Here is a 21,394-nt window from a genome sequence, read left to right as displayed (position 1 = left end):
TGCCTTTGGGATCTGGGACCCTGGTAAAAGTTTAAGCAACACTGACCGGCTTCATACCCCTTCTCCTTTTTCTCTGAGAACCACAAGCCCAGCTTGAGATGGCGAAGGGGTAATGGTATTACTAAGCTGCCTGGATCCCATGAAGCAGCTGTGCCATGGGGCTATTCTTGGCGGGTTTCTCACGTCATCCCCTCTTGTTTGCTGAAGGCTTGACTGCATTTGCTTCTCTCTTGGCGATCCCATTTCCTTCTCTTCCCGGATCTCCAGTAAACCTTGTGCATACACTGAGGAGCATCTGGTAGATGGAAGGAGGGCTGCAGTCCCTGAGGATCACAGCACAGCTTGAAAGTAGAGTTATATGAGTTAAGACAGCTCTTACTTCCTTATCCCCACACATTGCTGATACAAGGGAGCCGTAGGCACAACTAACTAGTTGCAAATGCTACTAAGACTTCCAAATGCTACAAAAATCGCCATCATGTTACAGGCTGACTTTGAACAAAACACATTAAGACATATTTACATCATCACAACATAGAAAGATAAACTTTTGATTGAGGGTGGGTTGGAGGGAATCTGTAAAGTTCTCGGAGTATGTCCTACTTCTGACCATTTGATAACATTTGGCCTTATGGGTTTAACGAGATCAAAAGGTCCCTGAAGGTGGGCCTTTAGGTTCTTGTGGGTTTATAAACATCATACCCTGCCGAGGACTCCCATCTTGCCTTAGAAGGGAGGTAAGATCAACATATCATTAACTCAGTCGCGACGGGCTGATGCCGGTTGCATTTTTCAGGCAGTGGAATATCGACCTCTCCTACATCTAGAGGTCACCAATGCACACATTTATTGCCTCAATAAGTAATAAAACTCTGTCGAAGTTCTGGTGCTGCTTACTTTACCGTATTTTGATGCATTAACTGTATCTTCTGTGGTGTATACTGCAATGTCTCATGCCGCCTCTGTTTTTCTTCATTAGTGCCAAGACTCCCTATTACAGCTTTGGGGTGCTGATAGACAAAAACGATGCTTATATTAAGGTCTACGCCAAGGTGGGCCTGGTCCTGATGTGGAACCGGCAAGATGCCATTATGGTGGGTACCAAGTTTAACAGTATGTCTGTATTATTGGTATTTGATGATGGGATTATAGTGTTTGCTCTTGTGCCTTGGACATTGTTAGATTATTTTGTACAGAGTTGTTATCATTGCTGGTGGTATGATGCTTCACTGAACAGGTACCATGACTGAATGAATGAATGAATAAGAAGTGTGAATGAATGAATGAATAAGAAGATTTACTTAGCACCTTTGTGTTGTTTTAATACCAACTGTAAGACGGAGAGTGAAAGGTGAAGATTGTGGCAAATATTCCTGTGAGTCTCTCGAGCAGTCTCGTGGACCGACATGTCATAGCCGCTTGAAGAAATGTTATAAAGGTACCCTGACTCCCAGTTCGAGATTACTTTACACATCTGAAGTGTTGGAAGGGCCATGTGTTAGAAACCTTAATTTGAAAAGTGATGGTTGCTCTTTGTAGTAATAGCTGTCAAACCCCAATAGTAAACACACAAAAGGTAATGGGGGAAAGCTTGAAATAAATCTAATCATTGCCAATTGCTCGGGATAGCATTACAACCATTCATTCTTTTGCCCACCATGCCACCTCAGATTGGACCCAGCCATTTGCAATCAGTCTTGACTCTGCTCCAATAGAAAAAGTCCAGCCTGAACTGCCAGTCCAGATCCTCCCTGAACCAGAAAAGACACAACCCAACACTGGTTTCACCCTGACTGAGCCTCATCAGTCGTGTATCTTGGCTCCAGTGGCACAATTAGCAGTGGGCTTGCGTCTGGGCATACCCTTGCCACTTAGGGTTTTACAACAAACACACAAAAAGGTGTTTAGAGGCTGCTTGCAATAAGTATAACCACTGGTAATCACTCAGGGTAGCATTCCATCCCATTGTTCTATTACTTTTTATACAACGTTAGCTTGGACCCAGCCATATGCAAATTAGTTTTGACTTAGCGCCAACAGGAAGCAAGCTGCACCCGAATGACAAGTCCCAATCAGGGCAAAACCAGTCTTGGGTTGCTTTTGTTCCAGTTTAGAAAAACCTGTGACTTGGCAGTTCGGGCTGGCCTGTTGCTATTTGACCAGGATAAAGACTTATTTGCATGTGGCTGGGTCTAATATGAGGTGGCATGGTGGATTGGAAATGCTACCCTGAGCTATTGCAAGTTACAAGCACTACTCCCATCGCCTTTTGAGTGTTTAAAATCCAATATTAACTATGGATTAGAAAGAGTCAATCGCCATGCAGACAGCCTTTGCCCAGCAAATTGCTGAAGAGTTTCTCCATCAGATATTGAAAATATTGTTCCAAAATCACTAGCACGACCAAAGGGATAATATGCCAGGAGATTCAGTAGGAGTGGCCATGTAATTCTTCTGGTAACTTCAGCTTCCTGCAGTTCCTGATACCGGGGGTGGGGAATGGGGACTGGTAACTCTAGATGGCTGTTGGTACTGTGCATTTAATAGTAGGACCCTGAGGGTCCTCTTAGGAATGAGGACTTACTGAGGGAATCTGTAATTTCAAATCAGTTTCCTTAGGTAATTCCGCTTTTTCAACATGGAGATTTCAGCGGCTTTAAGCAACCAACATCTCTGTTTAAAAATAAACAGATCTGCTGTGTCCCACAGAACGCATAATTCTGATAGGTTCAGTAGCTATTCTCATATGCCCCACTGGAATTAAGATGCCACTCGTAATCAGGACCTAAAGGCCTTATTATGACTGACCATTCTTATGCCAAGTAAGCCTGCCTCCAGAATTATCAATAATGAGAACAAAGGTAGCTCTGGGGAGACTGGAGTTATTTAGTATTACATTTGGGAACTTGAGTACCCCCTAACAAATGTGGAAATTACCAGGGACTCAGTAATTCCATTCCAGAAACTCTGGTTAGTCCACATTTGCTGATGGTATTTAACATAGAGACTCCACTTGCTTTAAGCCAGTAAAGTTTTCAGGTAAAATGCACTGGACCCTCAATATTTGAGTGGAGCTTATAATTACAAAAGCGCTGGTAGCTCATTATTGCGCAAAACTGGAATTAAGATAGTTGTCTTTATGAGGCCCTCAGTCTCCTGCATATGCTGTGTGAAAATACATTTACGGAGTACTAGTACTCAATACTGTCAACCAAAACAAAGCCTACTGTATTGTAAAGTTATGCTTTCCAAAATAAAGGCATTTCCCACATAGTTACCATCGCATGCTGGTTACAACAAAACCATGGTCATGTATACACCGCAGTACACTGGCCTGACCAAGCAAAGAGCACTGCCAAAGGCTACCTAAACAAGCTGTTGAAACATGACCTATTTCAAAAGCCATTATCACAGTATCAGGATCTTACCTTGTCCTGAATGATAATGTAAATTAAAAACAGACTAGCACAGCACTCTAAGGATGTAGTTAACATGGGTCAGCCCCAGTGCTTAAGTTGTGCCGTGTTTCCAGTGCTCCTCACCAGCTCTTGTTTATGAGAGTACACCACATGGTGGCACTCTCAGCCTTTTTCTTAGGGCAGCACATATGTTTAGCAATTCAATGTATTACAAAATAATAAAACTCGCACGGCTAAGCTCACAAAAGCGTGGGGTGGGCTGCAATAGTTAAAATGTCCCACTTATTTAGGTGTGATGGTAGTAGGTGTCACACATTTTTTTATGTGTGATGGTTAGTATGTAAAACTGGTGTTGCCATTCGTCAGCAGTGGCAGGAGCTTTGGGTGGGGTAAACATCCTTTACAACGCAACTTTTACCACGCAGTGCCTTTACGACGCAACTGTTACAACGCATGTCATTACAACGCATAGCGCTGGGAGGCGCTCTAGGATAGGGAATAGATTTAATGTACTATCCAACACCTTCCCTACTATCCACGGGGACTGGAGTTGGAATAGTAAATTAAACTATTCACTATCCAGCACCGCTTAACGCTATGTGTTGTAACAGCATGTGTTGTAAACACTGCGATGTAAAGGCATGCGTGGTAAAACCATGCGTTGTAATGTCGTACAAACTTTGGGTGGTGCCAGAGGCAGTGGAATACCTTGGGTCATGGCACTTATATTTTTTACAAATCAAGCACCTGTCAACCCAGGTGGAATTAAAAAGAAATTTATGACCAGTGCAGTGGTGTTTGCTGGAAAGTTTTGAGGATTGCACAGGATGAATGTTCCTTATAACTTCAAATGTTTCGCTTCTCAATAGTATTACTTTGAATACTTTTTTTAGATATCTGAAAGATGTAGTTCCCTTGTAAAAAAATACAAAAAGAAGTAAATGGACAAACATAGCAAACATAAAGGAGATTAAAAGCAGAAAGGAAACGGAAAGTGGAGAAAAAGAAAAAAGTGGTGTGGGGGTTCAACAAATAAGAAAAGAAAGGGAAGTAAAAATACACTTAGTTTTCCCCTCTTTTGTCTCTTGTTTTCCCCACCCATTTAATCTACTTTGCCGTTTTTACTTACCCCTTTATTTATTTTGTGGAAAAGTCCTTTTTAGGTCTCGCCTTCGCAGCGCGCATGTGCTGCATAGGAGGAGACCTCTTGAAATTGATATTTTAATGGCAACGCATGCACGTTTGGCGATTCCCTTGCAGGAGCGAGCTTTGAAACCATCTGTTTGCAATTAACTTTCAAACAGATGGTGCCCCTGGCTCGCTCCCACAAGGGATACGCGCTAGTGAAACCTCTTTGAGCCCCTCGCATCCAATCTTTCACCTAGCACATGACAGAGTCGAGCCCTGCTCTCACCATGCATAACCTAGCCTTTTTATTATCATTTTTTTTTTGCTTTTGTAGGGTGGCAAATTTACTTGCAAAATACTTCCCTCTAATTTGTTTTCTGCTTTTCCACATCATATCAATTTCCATTTTTAGCTGCGTAAATCAGAAATACGGCTGGCCCTAAGTTTGTTACATTGTGGCTTCTGCTTCGGGTGGGTGAGTGCTTTCATGTGGCCCAAGTGTAGCCCTTCTAGTTTGTTTTGTGCTCTTCCGCATTATATCAACTTCCATTTTTAGCTTCGTAAATCAGAAATACGTCTGGCTCCAAGTTTGTTTACAATGCATACCCGCGCAAAGCACAAAACACGCAAGCCTGGAAACCACGGATGTATGACGTTACAACGCATACTTTTACAACGCCTATCTTTACATCGCAAGTTTTATAACGCATACCATTACAACGCATAATGCTTTTGGGTGCTGGATAGTGAATAGTTTAATTTACTATTCCAACTCCAGTCCCCGTGGATAGTAGGGAAGGTGTTGGATAGTACATTAAGCCTATTCCCTATCCTAGAGAGCCACCCAGCGCTATGCGTTGTAATGGTTTGCGTTGTAAAAGTTGCGTTGTAATGGTAGTTTGTTGTGAAAGTTTCGTTGTAAAGGCTGTATACCAGAAACCACTGCTTATTTCACAGTGTGCACCTTAAAAACTCTACTACACAGTTTAACTTACAAAATATACATGCGTCCGCTCATGGGGTGACAGAACTGCTGTTTCATTGAGCATAAAACCATGGGCACTTTCAGAACCTCTTCAGAGGACATGTCTTATGCTCCTAGAGAAGACGTTTCAAGCAGCAACACTAAGACACGACAAGCTATCTGCCTGAAAACTATTTAAGACCCGTCTATTGTACCACCTGAACCCAGACTCGGCTTTTGCCAGGATATCGCCCTGGGTGGAAAGACATTTGGCGCTCTCACTGCTGCTTGTCAATCCATGAGCATCAGGGAGCACTGTTTTTGTGTTCAGGGGTCAGACCCTGAACATCTACATTACACCAGAATTGTTACTTGCCTCAGAACACAAACACGTCTGCACCTCCAGCACCTACCTGAATCACTCATAGATTAACTAACTCCTCACGCTGGTGGACCACGTTGTTAGTTGGAGGGGGTGGGGTTAATATTGTGTTGCAGGCGCGCACCGCCCATTGGGATCAAAGGGCTTCAGCCCCCCCCCCCTGTCATGTGTGGCAGCCTGGGCTGAGACAGCTTCCCGGGCACACACAGAGCCAGCCTCACCCGAGTACTTCACAGGTCTTCAAAAGACCATTCGCATGTAAATGAGACTTTGTTGTTTTTTCACCCCCTCTAGAGCTCCTGCATCTCCTCTCTAACTATTGCTGGAAGAGTCAGCCCCCTACCCCAATTTTTTTCTTAGCCGCCCCCCTGTTGCCCCACACTGTGATTTGGCTCTAGTTACACCACTGGTGAGTGGTAGCATGGAGCGAGAGGGTGAAGGGAGAATAAGAAAGCCGGATGAATGAGTGTTATAAAGAGCACTTGGAGCACCCAAAGCCAGGCGCTAGGCACTCTGCTGTCTGCATGAAAGCAGACAGCTCCTTACTCTCTCTCTGAAGTATGTCCCCAATGGCCTGGACCCAGCTCGCCCATGCTAAAAGCCGACCATTCTGAAGCAGGCGACACACCTTCAACAACTAACTCGAGATTCTGCTGTTACCAAGCAACACCTAACCTACTGGCCTTTAGAAAGCTCGAGAACACAATACAGACCGTGCAGGAGATCCTTCCCAAAAAATATACAACCTAGCAGCCATCAGGAAACAACACAAGACATTTTACCCAGCCTACAGCCTTCAGAAAAGAAAAAAAACACAGGGGCTTTGTGAATTCCAATAGAACATGGGTGTGTTTGTGAACATGGGCTTCTATTGGAATTCTCCAGGGCATATTATCAAGCTCATTATCGCCGCTTTAGCGGCAGTTTTCTGCCGCTAAAATGGCGATAATTTTAACGCCCTGCTTGATAATATGCCCCTAAGTTCCAGCTTCTGGTATGCAACTCAAGCTGTACTGTCCCTATCAACAGCCCAATCTGCCTACTTTCAAAACGAGCCTCGATGCCCGTAATTTATTGTGCCGGCCTGGAGAACACAACTCAAGAAAGAAAAACTAAATGCACACCTGTTCCCAGGGCCGGACTGGCTACCATGCAGTTAGGAATGCTGCTGAGCTGGGGCCTGATTTAGTTAATAGGGACCTGCTTAAGCTAAACGAAATTCGTTTTGCTTTCAGTATTTTGAAGCAAACGCAGGTCTCCATGGACGAAATCAGCCCCCACTGCAGTAAAAACAGGCAGCAGCGCGGCAGCATTCCAAGCTGCCCAGTAGCCAGTCCGGTCCTGCCTGTTCCAGGAAAAAATAAAACAAGAGAAACACGACCTGGCAGCCTTCAGAAAACAATCAAAAGCCGCAAGTCCCATCCATCCACCCAAACATCTTAAAATAGACCAGAAACAAGTTTAAACAAGCTGTTGATTTCTCCAGTGTGTTTCTAGCCCTATAAAATGCATCACCATTAAACACATTTATTTCGCCCTGACAAATGCGGTTTCTAGCAATATATGCATAAACATTTATGGTCAAGTATGAATATGTGCCACACCAAGGCATACCACATGCAACTTCCTGTCAAACTGAAAACGAGCGTCATATCTCAATACGCCCACAGATCTTCACTCTAAAGAAAGGGAAGTTTCAATGTGCTCGCCAGTTTTGATTATTCCTATTCAAATAGTGATTAGCAATAAAACGGTTTTGGATTTGTGTTACCATGACTCGTGAGATACATACATAGTATCTATAGGGGAACTCAAATGTTACTTGTTGTGATCATTTGCAAAGGGCACCGCAGGTCATCTGTTTATAGTCTGCGGCAGTTACAAGAGAATGAGGTAGGCATTCTGACAAAATTCCACTGAAATCAAATAAACGACAAGGGGAGATTTGCGAAAAAATATCTGTAAGTGTATGGGAGCAAGCAATGTTGATTAATGTTTGCATTCTCACTAAAGGACAAGGAGATAGGAGAGTGAAAGCACGTTTATGCAAAATGCCTATTTGCCAGGTAAATAGGACTGGCCCAGTTGTATTCCTGAATCTGAATTCATTTATGCGTGGGGTGCGCCGGAAGCGCCCTCATAACTGGGGACATATTTGTTTCTTGGCGCTTGTGCATCGGAAGCCCGGACTGCACACGTGTGTTATTTTAGGGCAGCCGAGCATGAGAAGCCGAGGCCCTCAGCTGTGTAAACTGTGATGGCTCATTGGGATCTGTGCAGCGAGCGAGCGACCGCACCGGAAGTGGCACGTGCTAGGCACCAGCGCTGCGAGAGGTCTGTGGGGTGTGCACTGACAGACCTGTGCTTCTGGGCAGGCGCGCAACACCCATTGGGCTCACGGGGCTTCAGCCCAGCCTCCCCCCCGCCCCCCTCGTGTGTGTCAGCCCGGGCTGACACGTCTTCGCGGGCTGGCGAGCATCTAATTGCAGCCGCACCCTAGTACTTAACAGGTCTTTAAAAGACCATTAATTGTAAATGAGGCTTTTGTTGTGTTCACCAATTCTTACAGCCACTCTGTCTGTGGTTGGAAGAAATAGCCCCCCCCAAAATATTTTTCAGCATTTTCCCTGCATGGATTCTATTCTTGTGTATTACGATCAGAGGTATTCGCTGTGATATCCCTTCTTGATTAATACTATCACACAGAAATACTAGTGATAATTGTTTTTGGTTTTTATTTTTATTGTAGTTTTTTTTTCCTCCCGGGATTACAACGTTACCTACAGAAAATCTGATTTCACAATACGCACTGCCACTGAAATGACGCGATTCTGCTGCAATGGCATTTACTCCATAAATATGAACAAAGCCTGCCATGCCACCCTCAGCTGCAGTATAATAAAAAAAATTCTATAAAACCATTGCTGGTCCCATCCATTGCTGGTCCCGGTTTAAACGGATCAACAGTTATGAAAAACGATACACACGCGTTGCAACACCATTTCTGAGAAACAAATTCGTCCACTGCTGCTTTTAAGTGTTTAAAAGGTTACGATTTTGTGTAGATGCTTCACACATCCCCCAGGTGATGGACTGGACAAAGGAGCAGGGTGGAATGAATTGTTCTTTCTTGGTTGTGAAAGGTTTTGATTCACTATTCATTAACATCGATAGTTGCGTCACAAGCACTGTTTTCAAAGCAGCAGTTATTTCAAGAGGATAATTGGGGTCTCCTGATGAGTGGGCTCCAATGGTCATGTGAGTCCCCCTGATATACAGTGGTAATACTCCCATGATTTCTGGGGAGAAATTCTCCACTCAGATTTGGAGGACTCTAGCAGCATTGTCTCTCAGTGTCAGTGGCAGCAACAGACTAAACTGTTACCCATGTTGCCAAGCCTGAAGACTCTAGAAGGATATCAATTTTTACCTCACAGGAAGCCGAAAGGATGGATCCTTTTAGACTTCGTTCATTAGTGAGGTCTTTGTTTAAGCGTTTACACAAATTGCTTAAACGAAAATAAAAACTGATGTTTCAATAGAAACACACCATTGTGCACCAAGGGAATGATGCTCAGTATTTTGGATACATGTAATTGCAAACCCTCTGTGACCAAAAAGAGGTAGGTTTTGTTTCAAATGTTAATACTACTAAAAGGCATAATGATAACATCACTGCAAACGATTCACCCAATGATAACAGCGCAGGACATCAGGTAAGTACTGTTCAAGTTGACTCAAATCCAAACTGCATACCATGAAATAAATATTAAAACTTTGAACTGGACACATTTTTACTTTCCTAATCATACCTTGCACAATTACTTGTCCACTGACTCAGTGTTATGTTATGTTAATTTTATTTATATAGCGCATGGCTACCCCAGCAACGGGGCGTCCCAGCGCCCCCGTTACTGTCAGTGTCTGTCAGTACTCTCCAGAAGCTGCTAGAACTATACACTTCGTATTACTAAACTGCCTTCAGAGCTTCCACTTCACCCAACACCACCCTCCGCCCTGGAGTATGCACGTTACTTTTATTTTATAGGCAGCATTCCTAGCTCCCGTTCCTGCGCGCCACTTCTCCACCCCCCAAATCTATAATACATACTGTATTTAAAGCAGCACTCACTCTCCGCTGTAGTCCTTTCCCTTTGCATTATTTATGAGTATTTGAAGCCAAATGGAGCTGGGCAATCCCCTTCCAGACCTTTTCTATTGGGGCCACATCTCATTACCTGCCCTCCACACTTCGACTGCAGTAGGGCCAGAGAAGGCCAGGGCCCATGGAAGACCAGTGAGGCCTTTACAGTCACTCACTTATCAGGCTCCTGACAATTCAGGAAGTCTTGGTCAGTCAGTCATATGTGATGCCTATGTCCTCAGAGAGGCTACCATATTTAATCTCTGTCTAAACACTTATAAGGTCCCAAAGGCGAGACTTATTGCCCATGCCAATGCATATTATATCTGTCATGACAGCACAGCTATCTGCATGCCTTGTTGTTATTAGTTAATTAAAAGAAACATGGCTTTTGTTTTGGCTCCATACAGATAAGTATTACTCTCTAACCGTATTCATTCTACTTGGTGTTTGATGTATCCCCCCCCCCTTCCTAGAAGTACTTCCTTAAACACACAAGGACTGTTTTTTTATTTTTAATGTACAATCACTAATTATGCTCTTTGTAACATTTAATTCATTGCTTCCTATAGGCAGCCAGTAATTTTACCAGGGACGGGGAAAGAGGGCCACACACGCACACATACACACTAGCTCTCACCCATGCATTCGCACACATTCACACACACTCACCCATTTACAACACTCACCAACAAATATACATACATTCATACATACACTCAAGAACGAGCTAAACATATAAAACACAGACAACTTAACTTCAATGTAGAGAGGGAAGTCTCTGACATCCCAAGAGGGTTAGGACTGCTGCCTTACCTCACTGGTCACTGAGTGGAATATGTCCAGTGAGACTGCTGACCCCACCCCACTCTGTTACGAGTTGTCTCTAATTAACACTCAACCCTTGGTACTTCAGGGCTTAATACTAAAGTGCCCAGGTCCGAGACAATCAAAGACACCCCCCTCAAGGCACTTTTGCAAGGCTGAGGAGGTCACACCCACAGGGCTGTGAAATCCTCAGCCTGGCAAAGCTCAGCTCAGGCATCCAGGAGCATGCGTGTTTTCTAGCTCCTGGCTGCCTGACCCAAACAAGAAGTGTGTCTGTCAGGCTGATTTTTTTTCATCCTGACAGACACTCCTCTTCCTGAGAAAAAGGTGAAGGCGGGTCCCTAAGCCCATATGAACGGGGTGCTGGCGCCCATACGCATTATGTACAGAAAGCAATGCTTTTCTAGGTGTTTTTAGTGAGCATTAGTAAAGTCAATGAGGCAGGCTTTAAAGTGATACATTTTGAAAGATAGATCATAGACAATGCAAGAATGTGCAGAATAATTCAAGATAAATCTCTTAATGTTCGGTCTTGAGATTTAGCCAGATACTAAATCATTTAAATACATAGATTTATTACAAGATCATTCCCTATATCAATCTGAATTCAATGTTCAAGAGGAAAAAAGGCCAGCCAACATGTGTTTCATGATCACCATTCGTGGATGCCACCCGTAAACATTATATCTGACTACCTGTCATTGGATGTGACACATTGGCTTAGGCAATATTTATTTCCTTTTCTAATGTTATTGAGAAGCAAAACTTGATAAAGTAATACATTGGGAACTAAGCAAATCAAAGTGTTTAGGTAATACTTTAATGGCAGCTACACAGTCAACGAGTAATCTACCTTATGTGTGACATTGAGAGAAAGATTTAGAAATGATAACATGCTGATTGGTACCTTGTCTAGCGGTATCTCCTTCTTTGTGGTAAAATATAATTTTCAGAAACCCTCTACCTTTCTTGTTCCGGGGTATAACTTGCCACACTGTAATACTGGGCTACATGGGCTCACAAAACGTGGGCTTTTACCCCCCCCAGAAATAGTAGGTCTTCAGGTGGGTTTTCAAGGCAATGAGTATCATCAGCAGAACGAAAATCAGCTGTCTGGAAGGTCATGCTAATTGGTCAGGTTATGTAGAGTTTGCTTTCTCTGTGATATCGTCACCTGCCTCTGGCATCCATTGGTTTCCTGGACTATCCAAGCAGATGTGTAGTCGCAGTGGTTTGAAGGTGCCAGTCATGTGATTCTCACGTCTGCAGGCAGCATAGAGATTTGGCAGCTGCTGTTTCATCCTCTGCTGAGTACAATCCGTCAGAATAGAATATTGTAAAAGTGTTAGTTTATTAGGTCAAAACCTAGGCAGCGGCCATGCGCTGTCTCAAAGACCTGCTTTAATCAGTGTACGGTGTGGAATCCCTCCCGCTGCTTGGCATTGGTTCACTCTTGCGTTGCTATTTTTTCCTGGCTCCTTAGTGGTTGTTGCTCTTGATACATCATTTCCATTTTATGTGGAGGAGCACCAGCCAACTACAGTTTACTTACATTATAGGTGGTTATGTGTTCCTTTAGGGACTGCTTGTTTTATTTCCTTCTAACCATTCACCGGCGGTCTGTCAGGACTTTGATCCTTCTGAGATTGATAAAATGAGTACTACTGAGCTGCTGATAATAAAGATTTCCTCTTCAGGGCCAAGATGCCAGAAGGGATGAATTTGTGCTTTATAATTGCACATCTCATGATGATGCTGTTTCTTCCGTACATAAATAACCTTTCTTCATTGTTGTACCTTCCTCACCACAGCTGGAGCTAGACGCAAAGTTTAACAACTCCACGTGTGGCCTCTGTGGAGACTACAATGGACAGCAGCTGTACAACGAGTTTATAGCTGAAAGTAAGTGAATTCACACTATTTGTATAAGCAGTAGACAAAGTGATGTATGGCAAAGAGTAAGTGAAGGCCAGGGGAGAGAGAAGGAAAGAGATGAGAAGCATGACATGAGGGCTCAAGGTGGAAGGAAGAGAGGGGTGTATGAAGTCCAGGTGAGGGAGGAGAAAACAGACAGGAAGGAAGAGTGGGGAGGAAAAAGGAAGGGGGGTTGTAACATCTGGACAAGGTGTAGGAAAGTTAAAGGAAAGAGGAAGTTGTAGAGACAGTAAGATAGGAAGGGACAGGAGGCAAAACTAGCTGCAAGACAGGATGAAAACAATGCTTCTAAACTATCAGAAAATAACGAAAAAGGGAAGACTCCTTAAGAGGGGAGGAAATGCATAGGAAGAGGGGCACAGATTGACAGGGGATGAAACGAATAAGGATGGGCACCGAAGGAACCGGGGGGAGGAGTTCTTCAGAATGCAGAAGTGAGGGAGGCTTGAGGCAGAACTCTGAGAGGCAAGGTGGAGGAGAAAGGCTGGCACTGTGCGATGAGCATGAAAGCCAAAGAAATGAAGGGGCCATGAAACGGGATAACAACAATGGCTAGTCGTGAATCAATAGTGGGTTATACTATTCACTTTTATGAAGACAATCACATGAAAGACTATGACAAACTCTGAAGCATGAAATTCGATTTGTTGGCTTCAATGTGACCATCTCTGCCTTTCTCACTCACTCTTTCACCTTTGTGTCTCCACACCTCCAGTGCTGACATTCTAATGATCAGCCAGCATGCTTGTGATTAAATGCTGTGTTGGTTTTTAAGTGTGAACTATTATTTTTATTGCCTGTCACAGATCAGCAGTATAGCCCCATCACCTTCGGGAACCTACAGAGGGTGAACAGACCAAACTATGAGTGCGCTGACCCAGACGAGACACAAGTCGGAACCACCTGCACCCAACACGTAAGTGGTCTGTTCATTGTTTTGACCAATCTTAGGCATTGCTTAGTCTTATACAGGTGGAAAACCAGATCAAACATCCTTTACTTCACCATAGAAAATTAGATCATGGAATGAAAATATGCCCTGTTCAGTCAGGTTCAAAAGCAGTCTCAACTTGTCACGAGCATGTTATTTGCATGTCTCACAGTCAAAGAGAGACGAGCTACAAAGAAGTGTAACTAGAGCTCCAGCTAAGTGACTGGTGAATTTATAAAGTGCTTAAAATGGGCTTTGCTGCCACTTATCAAGAGCCACAGAAAGAACATAAGAGGAAACAAAATACTATGAGTAGGTCTAAGTAGGAGCATCTAATACTTTTTGAAATAGGAGGGGGTTTAAGGAAGTCACCAAACACTAGATCAACAGCATTGTTTCCCAAAAATCATTGTGGCAGCAGTAATGGCCTTACTTGGTTTGGACCACTGACAATATCCTGAGAAGGACCCTTACACAATGTTTGAAGCAAAATGACATCACATAAATCGAGAACTTGTGATTACAATGACGACACCTCCTTTGACTTTGATGACATCACCTGAAGTGAGACAGGCATGCAAATAAAACAATGTTAAACCAAGTCTAAAATACTGAAAACCCTTCAAGGGCTCACCAGAGCAGATATAAATACACTGGAGACCCTGAGGTCCTCTCAACAGGACCAATGTTTCACCCACAAAACTCATGTCTCCTCCCCAGTCACTCCCTTTGCCAACATCAGCCCACAATGTGTGCCCTATGCTCCCAAATCTTCCAATCAGGCAAAGATGCATGGGTGAACACAAGGAAAAACAAAGATGAGCAAATGCTACCGCTGCCTTGCCCTTTGTCACCCCTAGTGCAGTGTACTTACTACTTGTGCTCTAAAGTAGGAAGTGGTAAGAACAAAACGTTAACACCGAGCGGAACAAGGGTTCAAATCTGGGACTATGTTCAATATCAAAGGGTGCATGATGCCACTTCCGCTTACGTTTTGGTGAGTCCGCATCCATGCTGCTCTGCCACCGCTCAAATGTCTCATGTCTGAACAGAGCTGTACCTCTCCCATTCAGTTAACTAAACACGGCGACTCATAGTGGATCCTTAGCAGAAGTGCACATCAATAGATAGTAGCTCTGATACATCTTCATAGAAGGAACAAGGTTCTTGAGGACGTATCAGTTTCTGATTGTCTGAAAGTGAATGCGGAAAGGCGAAGTTCAGCACTGGTGGATGAATGGAAGTAAAGAGAAGCTGTTGTACATTTTGTAGAACAATCTTTATTGAAAAGTCCAAGCTGAAGCAAGTCAATACACAAAGACCTATAACATGGTCCACTGGAATTATGTGGTTCTGAGGCCTTGGCATTTTCCCCACATAATTACTTATTTACCACACTTGCCACATATTCCACCAATCACTGCCTAATTAGCAATTTAAAAAAAAATGTTTTGCTCAGTGGGATCAAAAGATAATAAAAAGTGCCACATGTAGTACAGGGCAGTGCGTTTGCAAAGGTTAACTGGTAACCTTTTATTTGTGTTGCTGACTACTGTATTATAAACAAAAATGGGGGAGATGGAGGTAGACGTTATGTTCATCCTCCAGACTGTATATAGTTATTAACGAATCTGTAAATGACAGATCTGAGAACCTAACCAAAGGGAAGGGCTTCTGCTAAATGTGCAAAACAATGACCCGAATCTAAGAAGAGAAAATTGTCTTCTTGAGTCCACTCACTCACCAAGGGTTGCCCCTAGCTGACATGCTTCATCATTGGGGCCATCCCAGACAGCTACTGTCTGGGGCGTGCTGCAACTTGCCGAAGTACGTAGGAGCACTTTTTGTGAAAAATTGTGTAGTGCAGTGTTGGGGGGAGTGGTGATGGTGATGCTAAGAATACCTAGCTAGTGAGCGATTAATTTATTCCTGCTCCTAGTTGGTATGGATACTCATGTGGCAACTGCAGTGTGCCACCTAACTGCTACCACGAAGAAGGTGACTTTCAACGTAGAAACAACTTGGGAATTAAGAAAGTGCACCACATGCAACAGCTCAGGGGTGATATATACATGATCACATGTAGCCTCATCGCAGCCACCGACGACATCCGAGCCCTCCTCGACAACGGGGAAACAGCGGCACTCATCCTCCTGGACCTCTCGGCAGCGTTCGACACTGTCTGCCACCGCACCCTAGTTCAACGCCTCAGCAACATTGGCATCCAAGAGAAGGCACTGGAGTGGATCATCTCGTTCCTCACCGGAAGAACACAGAGAGTCCGCCTCCCCCCGTTTCGATCCGAGGCCACCAAAGTCATCTGCGGCGTACCGCAAGGTTCATCACTCAGCCCCACCCTCTTCAACGTCTACATGAGACCTCTCGCAGCCATCGCACGCCAACACAACCTCAACATCATCTCCTACGCCGACGACACCCAGCTGATCCTCTCCCTCACCAGAGACCCCGACACCGCCAGAACCAGCCTACACGAAGGGATGAAAGACGTCGCCGAGTGGATGAAGAACAGCCGCCTGAAACTGAACTCAGACAAGACGGAAGTCCTCATCCTGGGACCATCGCCCTCCGCCTGGGACGACTCCTGGTGGCCCCCAGCCCTGGGCACCACTCCCAAGCCAACAGACCACGCACGCAACCTGGGCTTCATCCTGGACTCCTCCCTCTCGATGACCAGACAAGTCAACGCCGTCTCCTCATCATGCTTTCACACCCTACGCATGCTTCGCAAGATCTTCCGATGGATCCCGACCGAAACCAAGAAGACGGTCACCCAGGCCCTCGTCACCAGCCGACTGGACTAAGGAAACACCCTCTATGCCGGAACCACAGCCAAGCTACAGAAAAGACTCCAACGAATCCAGAACGCCTCCGCCCGACTCATCCTGGACATCCCCCGACGCAGCCACATCTCCGGCCACCTGAGGGACCTGCACTGGCTCCCCGTCAAGAAGAGGATCACGTTCAGGCTCCTCACCCACGCACACAAGTTTCTCCACGACCTGGGCCCCAAGTACCTCAACGACCGCCTGACCTTCTACACGCCCACCCGCCAGCTACAGTCTACTAGCCTCGTCCTCGCCGCCGTACCACGCATCCGAAGAGCAACCGCCGGAGGCAGATCCTTCTCCTACCTGGCGGCCAAGACATAGAACTCCCTCCCCATCCACCTTCGGCTGACCCAGGACCATCTCGCCTTCAGGAGACAACTCAAGACCTGGCTGTTCGAGCAGTAGCGGACCCCTTCCCCCAAGCGCCTTGAGACCCATCCGGGTGAGTAGTGCGCTATAAAAGTGTTATGATTGATTGATTGATTGATTAGCTGTAACCTACAATATGTAGGCATGACTACTAGAAAGGTCAGCACAAGAATATGTGAGCACCGTAGCAACATCAAGTGCCACAGGGCAAGCACGAGGATGACAGCGCACTTTAATGAAAAGAAACACACCCCAAATGACATGCGATGGGTAGTGTTAGAACATATGACACACTGTGACAAATTAGAACAGAAGCTGCTGGAAGAAGAACGAAGATCGGTGTTCACATTTTTTAATAGCTGACTACTGTATTCAGGTATTACACATGTACAAATAAGATAACATTATTTCCCAGACAGTTTTAATGTGTGTTAAAATGACAAAAGAGGGGAATATTACTATCACAAAATGAGCCACACTACACCACATGATTTGTACTTTTCGGCCACACAATTTAGTCAACCCTATTGTGTAGTATAGCCTCCCTCTCTGCGTAATATTTTTAGTGGCCTCTCTTGTAAAATGCAAGATAGCCTGATGCTTTTACTCACTAAAATTAAAGTCAAGCCCCCGTCTAAAGGATGAATCACCAAATGGGTTAATTACAAAGGTATGAAATCATTTCAAGAAGCGTGCAAGTATTAATTCAGAGATGGGAATTCAGACACCCATTACCCGTGCAAAACTCTACTGCACAATATTCATTGAGTCTCATATTGGACTGTACCTCATTACTTACCAGGCAGTTACTCAGGGAGTCTTAACATCGTGACCAGTACATTGGGAGTGCCTTTGCATCACATTTTTTACATTAGGAGTACCTTTACTTTGCAAATAGACTGGTAAATATCACTTACAACCCATAATTTAACACATAAGAATATAGTAATATACTAATATACTAGTTAATATATTAGATTAGAATATAAAAATACATCTCCTCTCTCTCTCTCTCTCTCTCTCTCTATATATATATATATATATATATATATATATAGTATATATATATATATATATATATATATATATCTTCAACACAATTCCACACCTCCACTCGATGAGAGTTCCACATGCAAGGTCAGAAAAGAAAGGAGAAATAAAAACATTTCCCCTTTTAACACCTGCTTTTCAGCGGCATTAATTTTTGGCGCTAAACCCTGTCTACTAATGTCGGTAGATAGGGTTTAGTGTAAAAATGCATGGGTTGTTGTAGGCAGGTACCACCCATCCAATGTCCCCTTAACTCAACATAATGCAAAGCAGTGTTTTGTGCTACTTTGGGTTACTTTTTGGGTACTTTCTGGAAAGTGAATCAGGGAAAACATATTTTGTGCTGCTTAGCGTCACTTTTGTGGTATTTACCCAGATCAGAATGTTTGTGAATCTCCACCAATGCTTCTTAAATACATATATTCTTGACTCTAAAGTAACATATGTTTCGATACATCTTTTCCTAAAAACATTCTGATCTGCCCTAAATCCTATCCAACCCTGAACCCTAAAATCCCCTTACCACCCTTAAAACCCAAACTCAAAATATGTTTTAAATGTTAATTGATACATAATATGAATTCATATTCTCTTTTTCATTACCCTATATGTTATTCATCAAATATCTTAAATTAATTTGTACTGATGTTGCATGTTAAAGTTAAAATTATAGATTTAAAAAAGTACTTTCATTAATAATTGGTAAATACATTAATTTAAACCTAAACATTTTAATATATATGTAAAGTCACATTTCCTTCTAAAGAACATGTACATATGTCAAATATATGTATATATTTATAAATATGGGTATATACATATATATAAAAATGTGCACGTATATATATATATATATATATATATATATATGTATATTTATACAAATAAATATATGTATATTGATTTATACATACATATGCGCACACAAACACGAGGCTAGAACACGTTTTTAAACAATGAAAGAAGAACTTACCTGTGAAGAAAAGGCCTGCGATGTAAAACAACTAAAAACCTCCCTGAGATGTAAAGACTCCTGGTATCCTTACCTGCCGTGTAAGGACTACCAATGTAAACACTGCGAAGTAATTGCATGGCACCCTTAACTCGTCCTTGGGGGTGACAGGCACTTCCTTTTCCCCTGGCCTCCCTCTTTGGACACCGCACGGCCTGGGGCAGGTAAAAGACAGTGTTTGACCGTCTCCCGGATGTGTTTCCTTTCAGCGCCAAGAGTGTGAGCGCCTGCTGAGCCTCCCGGCCTTCGCAGACTGCCAAAGCCGCCTGAACCAGGAGACCTACATCCAGGCCTGCATGCAGGACATGTGCACCTGCAGCCAGGACCAGGACGCGTTCTGCCTCTGCAGCACCATCTCGGAGTTCTCCCGCCAGTGCTCCCACGCGGGGGGCCGTCCCGCCAACTGGAGGAGCCACCAATTTTGCCGTAAGTATGGACGGCCCTGACACTCTTCCTGCTGCCATATGAATTGCTGTCCATGATGAAGCACTTTACTGGTGGGCACTTTGGAAGTTAAAGTGGAGGAGGTTTGGTGTAGTGACTGTGTTTGTTGCTTCTTTTCTTCCAGAGACCATGGCTATAATCTCGGCTTCTGTCACAAAAACGAAAATATAGCATTATTTGGAGCAAATCACTTTATTTCTCTGTTCTTCAAATACTAAATATGCATATTGGAATGTCAAAATATTACCGCACTGTCCCAATGCTATGCACCCAACACATCCTGGGTTCAACAGGGCCAGATACAAGCAATACATTCCTAGCTACACCTAAGCTCCCTGTGAGGCTTATTTACACACCCCTGGCGCCGCCGGTACGTCACTTTTTCTTACATCAAAAGTGACACATCAGCGACTCAAGGAGTCAAGGGGCATGTGAATAAGCCCCGCAATTCTCAGTAAAGGGACGCCAGTCGCCCCTGGCAGCACAATGGGGTATTTCCAGATATGCGCATTCTAAGAAATACTGGGACAATGATCCACGGTCACAGGGGAGACCGCTGTTGTAGCCACGGCGCCTCCATCAGCAGCGGATGTGGCGCGCGCGCAGGCATCACGTACTTCCGCCCTGGACCATTTTCACCTGCCAGTTGTAAAAAAGCAAACACCACTCTCTGTTACTGCTCGCCATTGTTTTTCCCTGAGATCTTATTACTTGATCGATCTAGGGCTGCAAGGCCAAGACAGGGAAACAATTACGTACCTACTGGATTACAGGCCCCTTGCACGGATCTCTCTGGTTACCTCTGGCCTCAATGCATTCTCGGCCGATTACATTTAGGGATTGTTTCCAAGTACAGTTGTGTGAGGGTAGCGCTGGGGAATAATTGCTTGTGAAAGGTTAAAGGGATAATCAGGAGGTTTCTCTGGGGTGCTTCCGCATTCTCTACGTGGGCATGGAAAGCCCGTCTACTTGACAATTATTGGCAGTGGATATTTTTCGCATTTGCCCCCTCTCTTTCCTTTCACACACCCCCGACTTCAGCACATAGGAAGGTGTAGAATTGTAAGCGTATTTTTTGGACCTGTACTGCAGTGCGGACGGTGCACAAAAGGAATGCTTGACTTGCCTCTTTCAGTAGCACCCAGGCTCCCAAAACTCAGATGGGTCCTGGAGAGGTATTCAGGTACATAAAGGATGCCATACTTGGCAAAGTGGCTTACAACAGAGGCACTAGAATTATATGATTCCGAGGCTATGGCATTTTCCACATAATTATGGATTCGCCGCATTTGCCACATAATCGTTAATCTGCTGCATGATTTTCAGATAAAAAAAAATAGTATCTAGCTCACACAGATCATAAGTTACTGAAAAAACAGCAACACGTGTGGCAGCATAGTTAAGGCCCTACAGCAAAGTTTGATGGTCACCTTTCAAATGCATTTTGCTATACATGAGTGTTAAACTGTTGCCAGTGTGGTGGTACCTTTTTACAGACATGTTACGGTATGTTAAATAAATGTCTATAGCGCACATCTACCCGAAGGTGCCTTGGCGGACAATGAGTTACTAATCTGGTGCATTACTAATTCCTAAACAACCAAGTATTCAATTCCCTTCTAAAAGCAAGTAGAGTGGGTATAGACCTAAGATACAGTGGGAGGGAGATCCATAGTTTAGCAGTGCTATTGATGAAACTCCTTCCTCCCCATTTCATTCTCCAAATTCTTGCGATGGTTATCAGTTTGGCATTAGTTGACTGTAAAAGTCTACCTGGTGAGTGCCAATTGAAAGTCTTCCACAGGAATTCCGGTCCTTCTCTGTACAAGGCTTTATGGACCAGACAGCGAGCCTTAAACCTAATCCGTTGTCACACCAGAAGCCAATGCAGCACCCGAAGGCCTGCAGAAATCCACTGGAATTTGTGGATGTTCAAGGC

The 21,394-nt window shown here is 44.0% G+C and overlaps 1 protein-coding gene across 1 annotated transcript in view; it reads left to right on the top strand.

Annotated features, from left to right (window-relative positions):
* The window catches only part of LOC144823891 (mucin-2-like), a 209,393-nt gene that overhangs the window by 11,991 nt on the left and 176,008 nt on the right, over nucleotides 1-21,394 (top strand). The window contains exons 3-6 of the mRNA XM_078682784.1: nucleotides 980-1,094; nucleotides 12,677-12,767; nucleotides 13,607-13,716; nucleotides 19,221-19,437. Coding sequence (XP_078538910.1) covers nucleotides 980-1,094; nucleotides 12,677-12,767; nucleotides 13,607-13,716; nucleotides 19,221-19,437 — 533 coding nt within the window. The remainder of the gene's footprint in view (nucleotides 1-979; nucleotides 1,095-12,676; nucleotides 12,768-13,606; nucleotides 13,717-19,220; nucleotides 19,438-21,394) is intronic.

This window comes from Lissotriton helveticus, chromosome 3_1 (genome assembly GCF_964261635.1).
Source record: "Lissotriton helveticus chromosome 3_1, aLisHel1.1, whole genome shotgun sequence".
NCBI lineage: Eukaryota > Metazoa > Chordata > Amphibia > Caudata > Salamandridae > Lissotriton > Lissotriton helveticus.
Note: the sequence above shows the minus strand (reverse complement) of the source record. Positions and strands in the feature narration are given on the sequence as shown.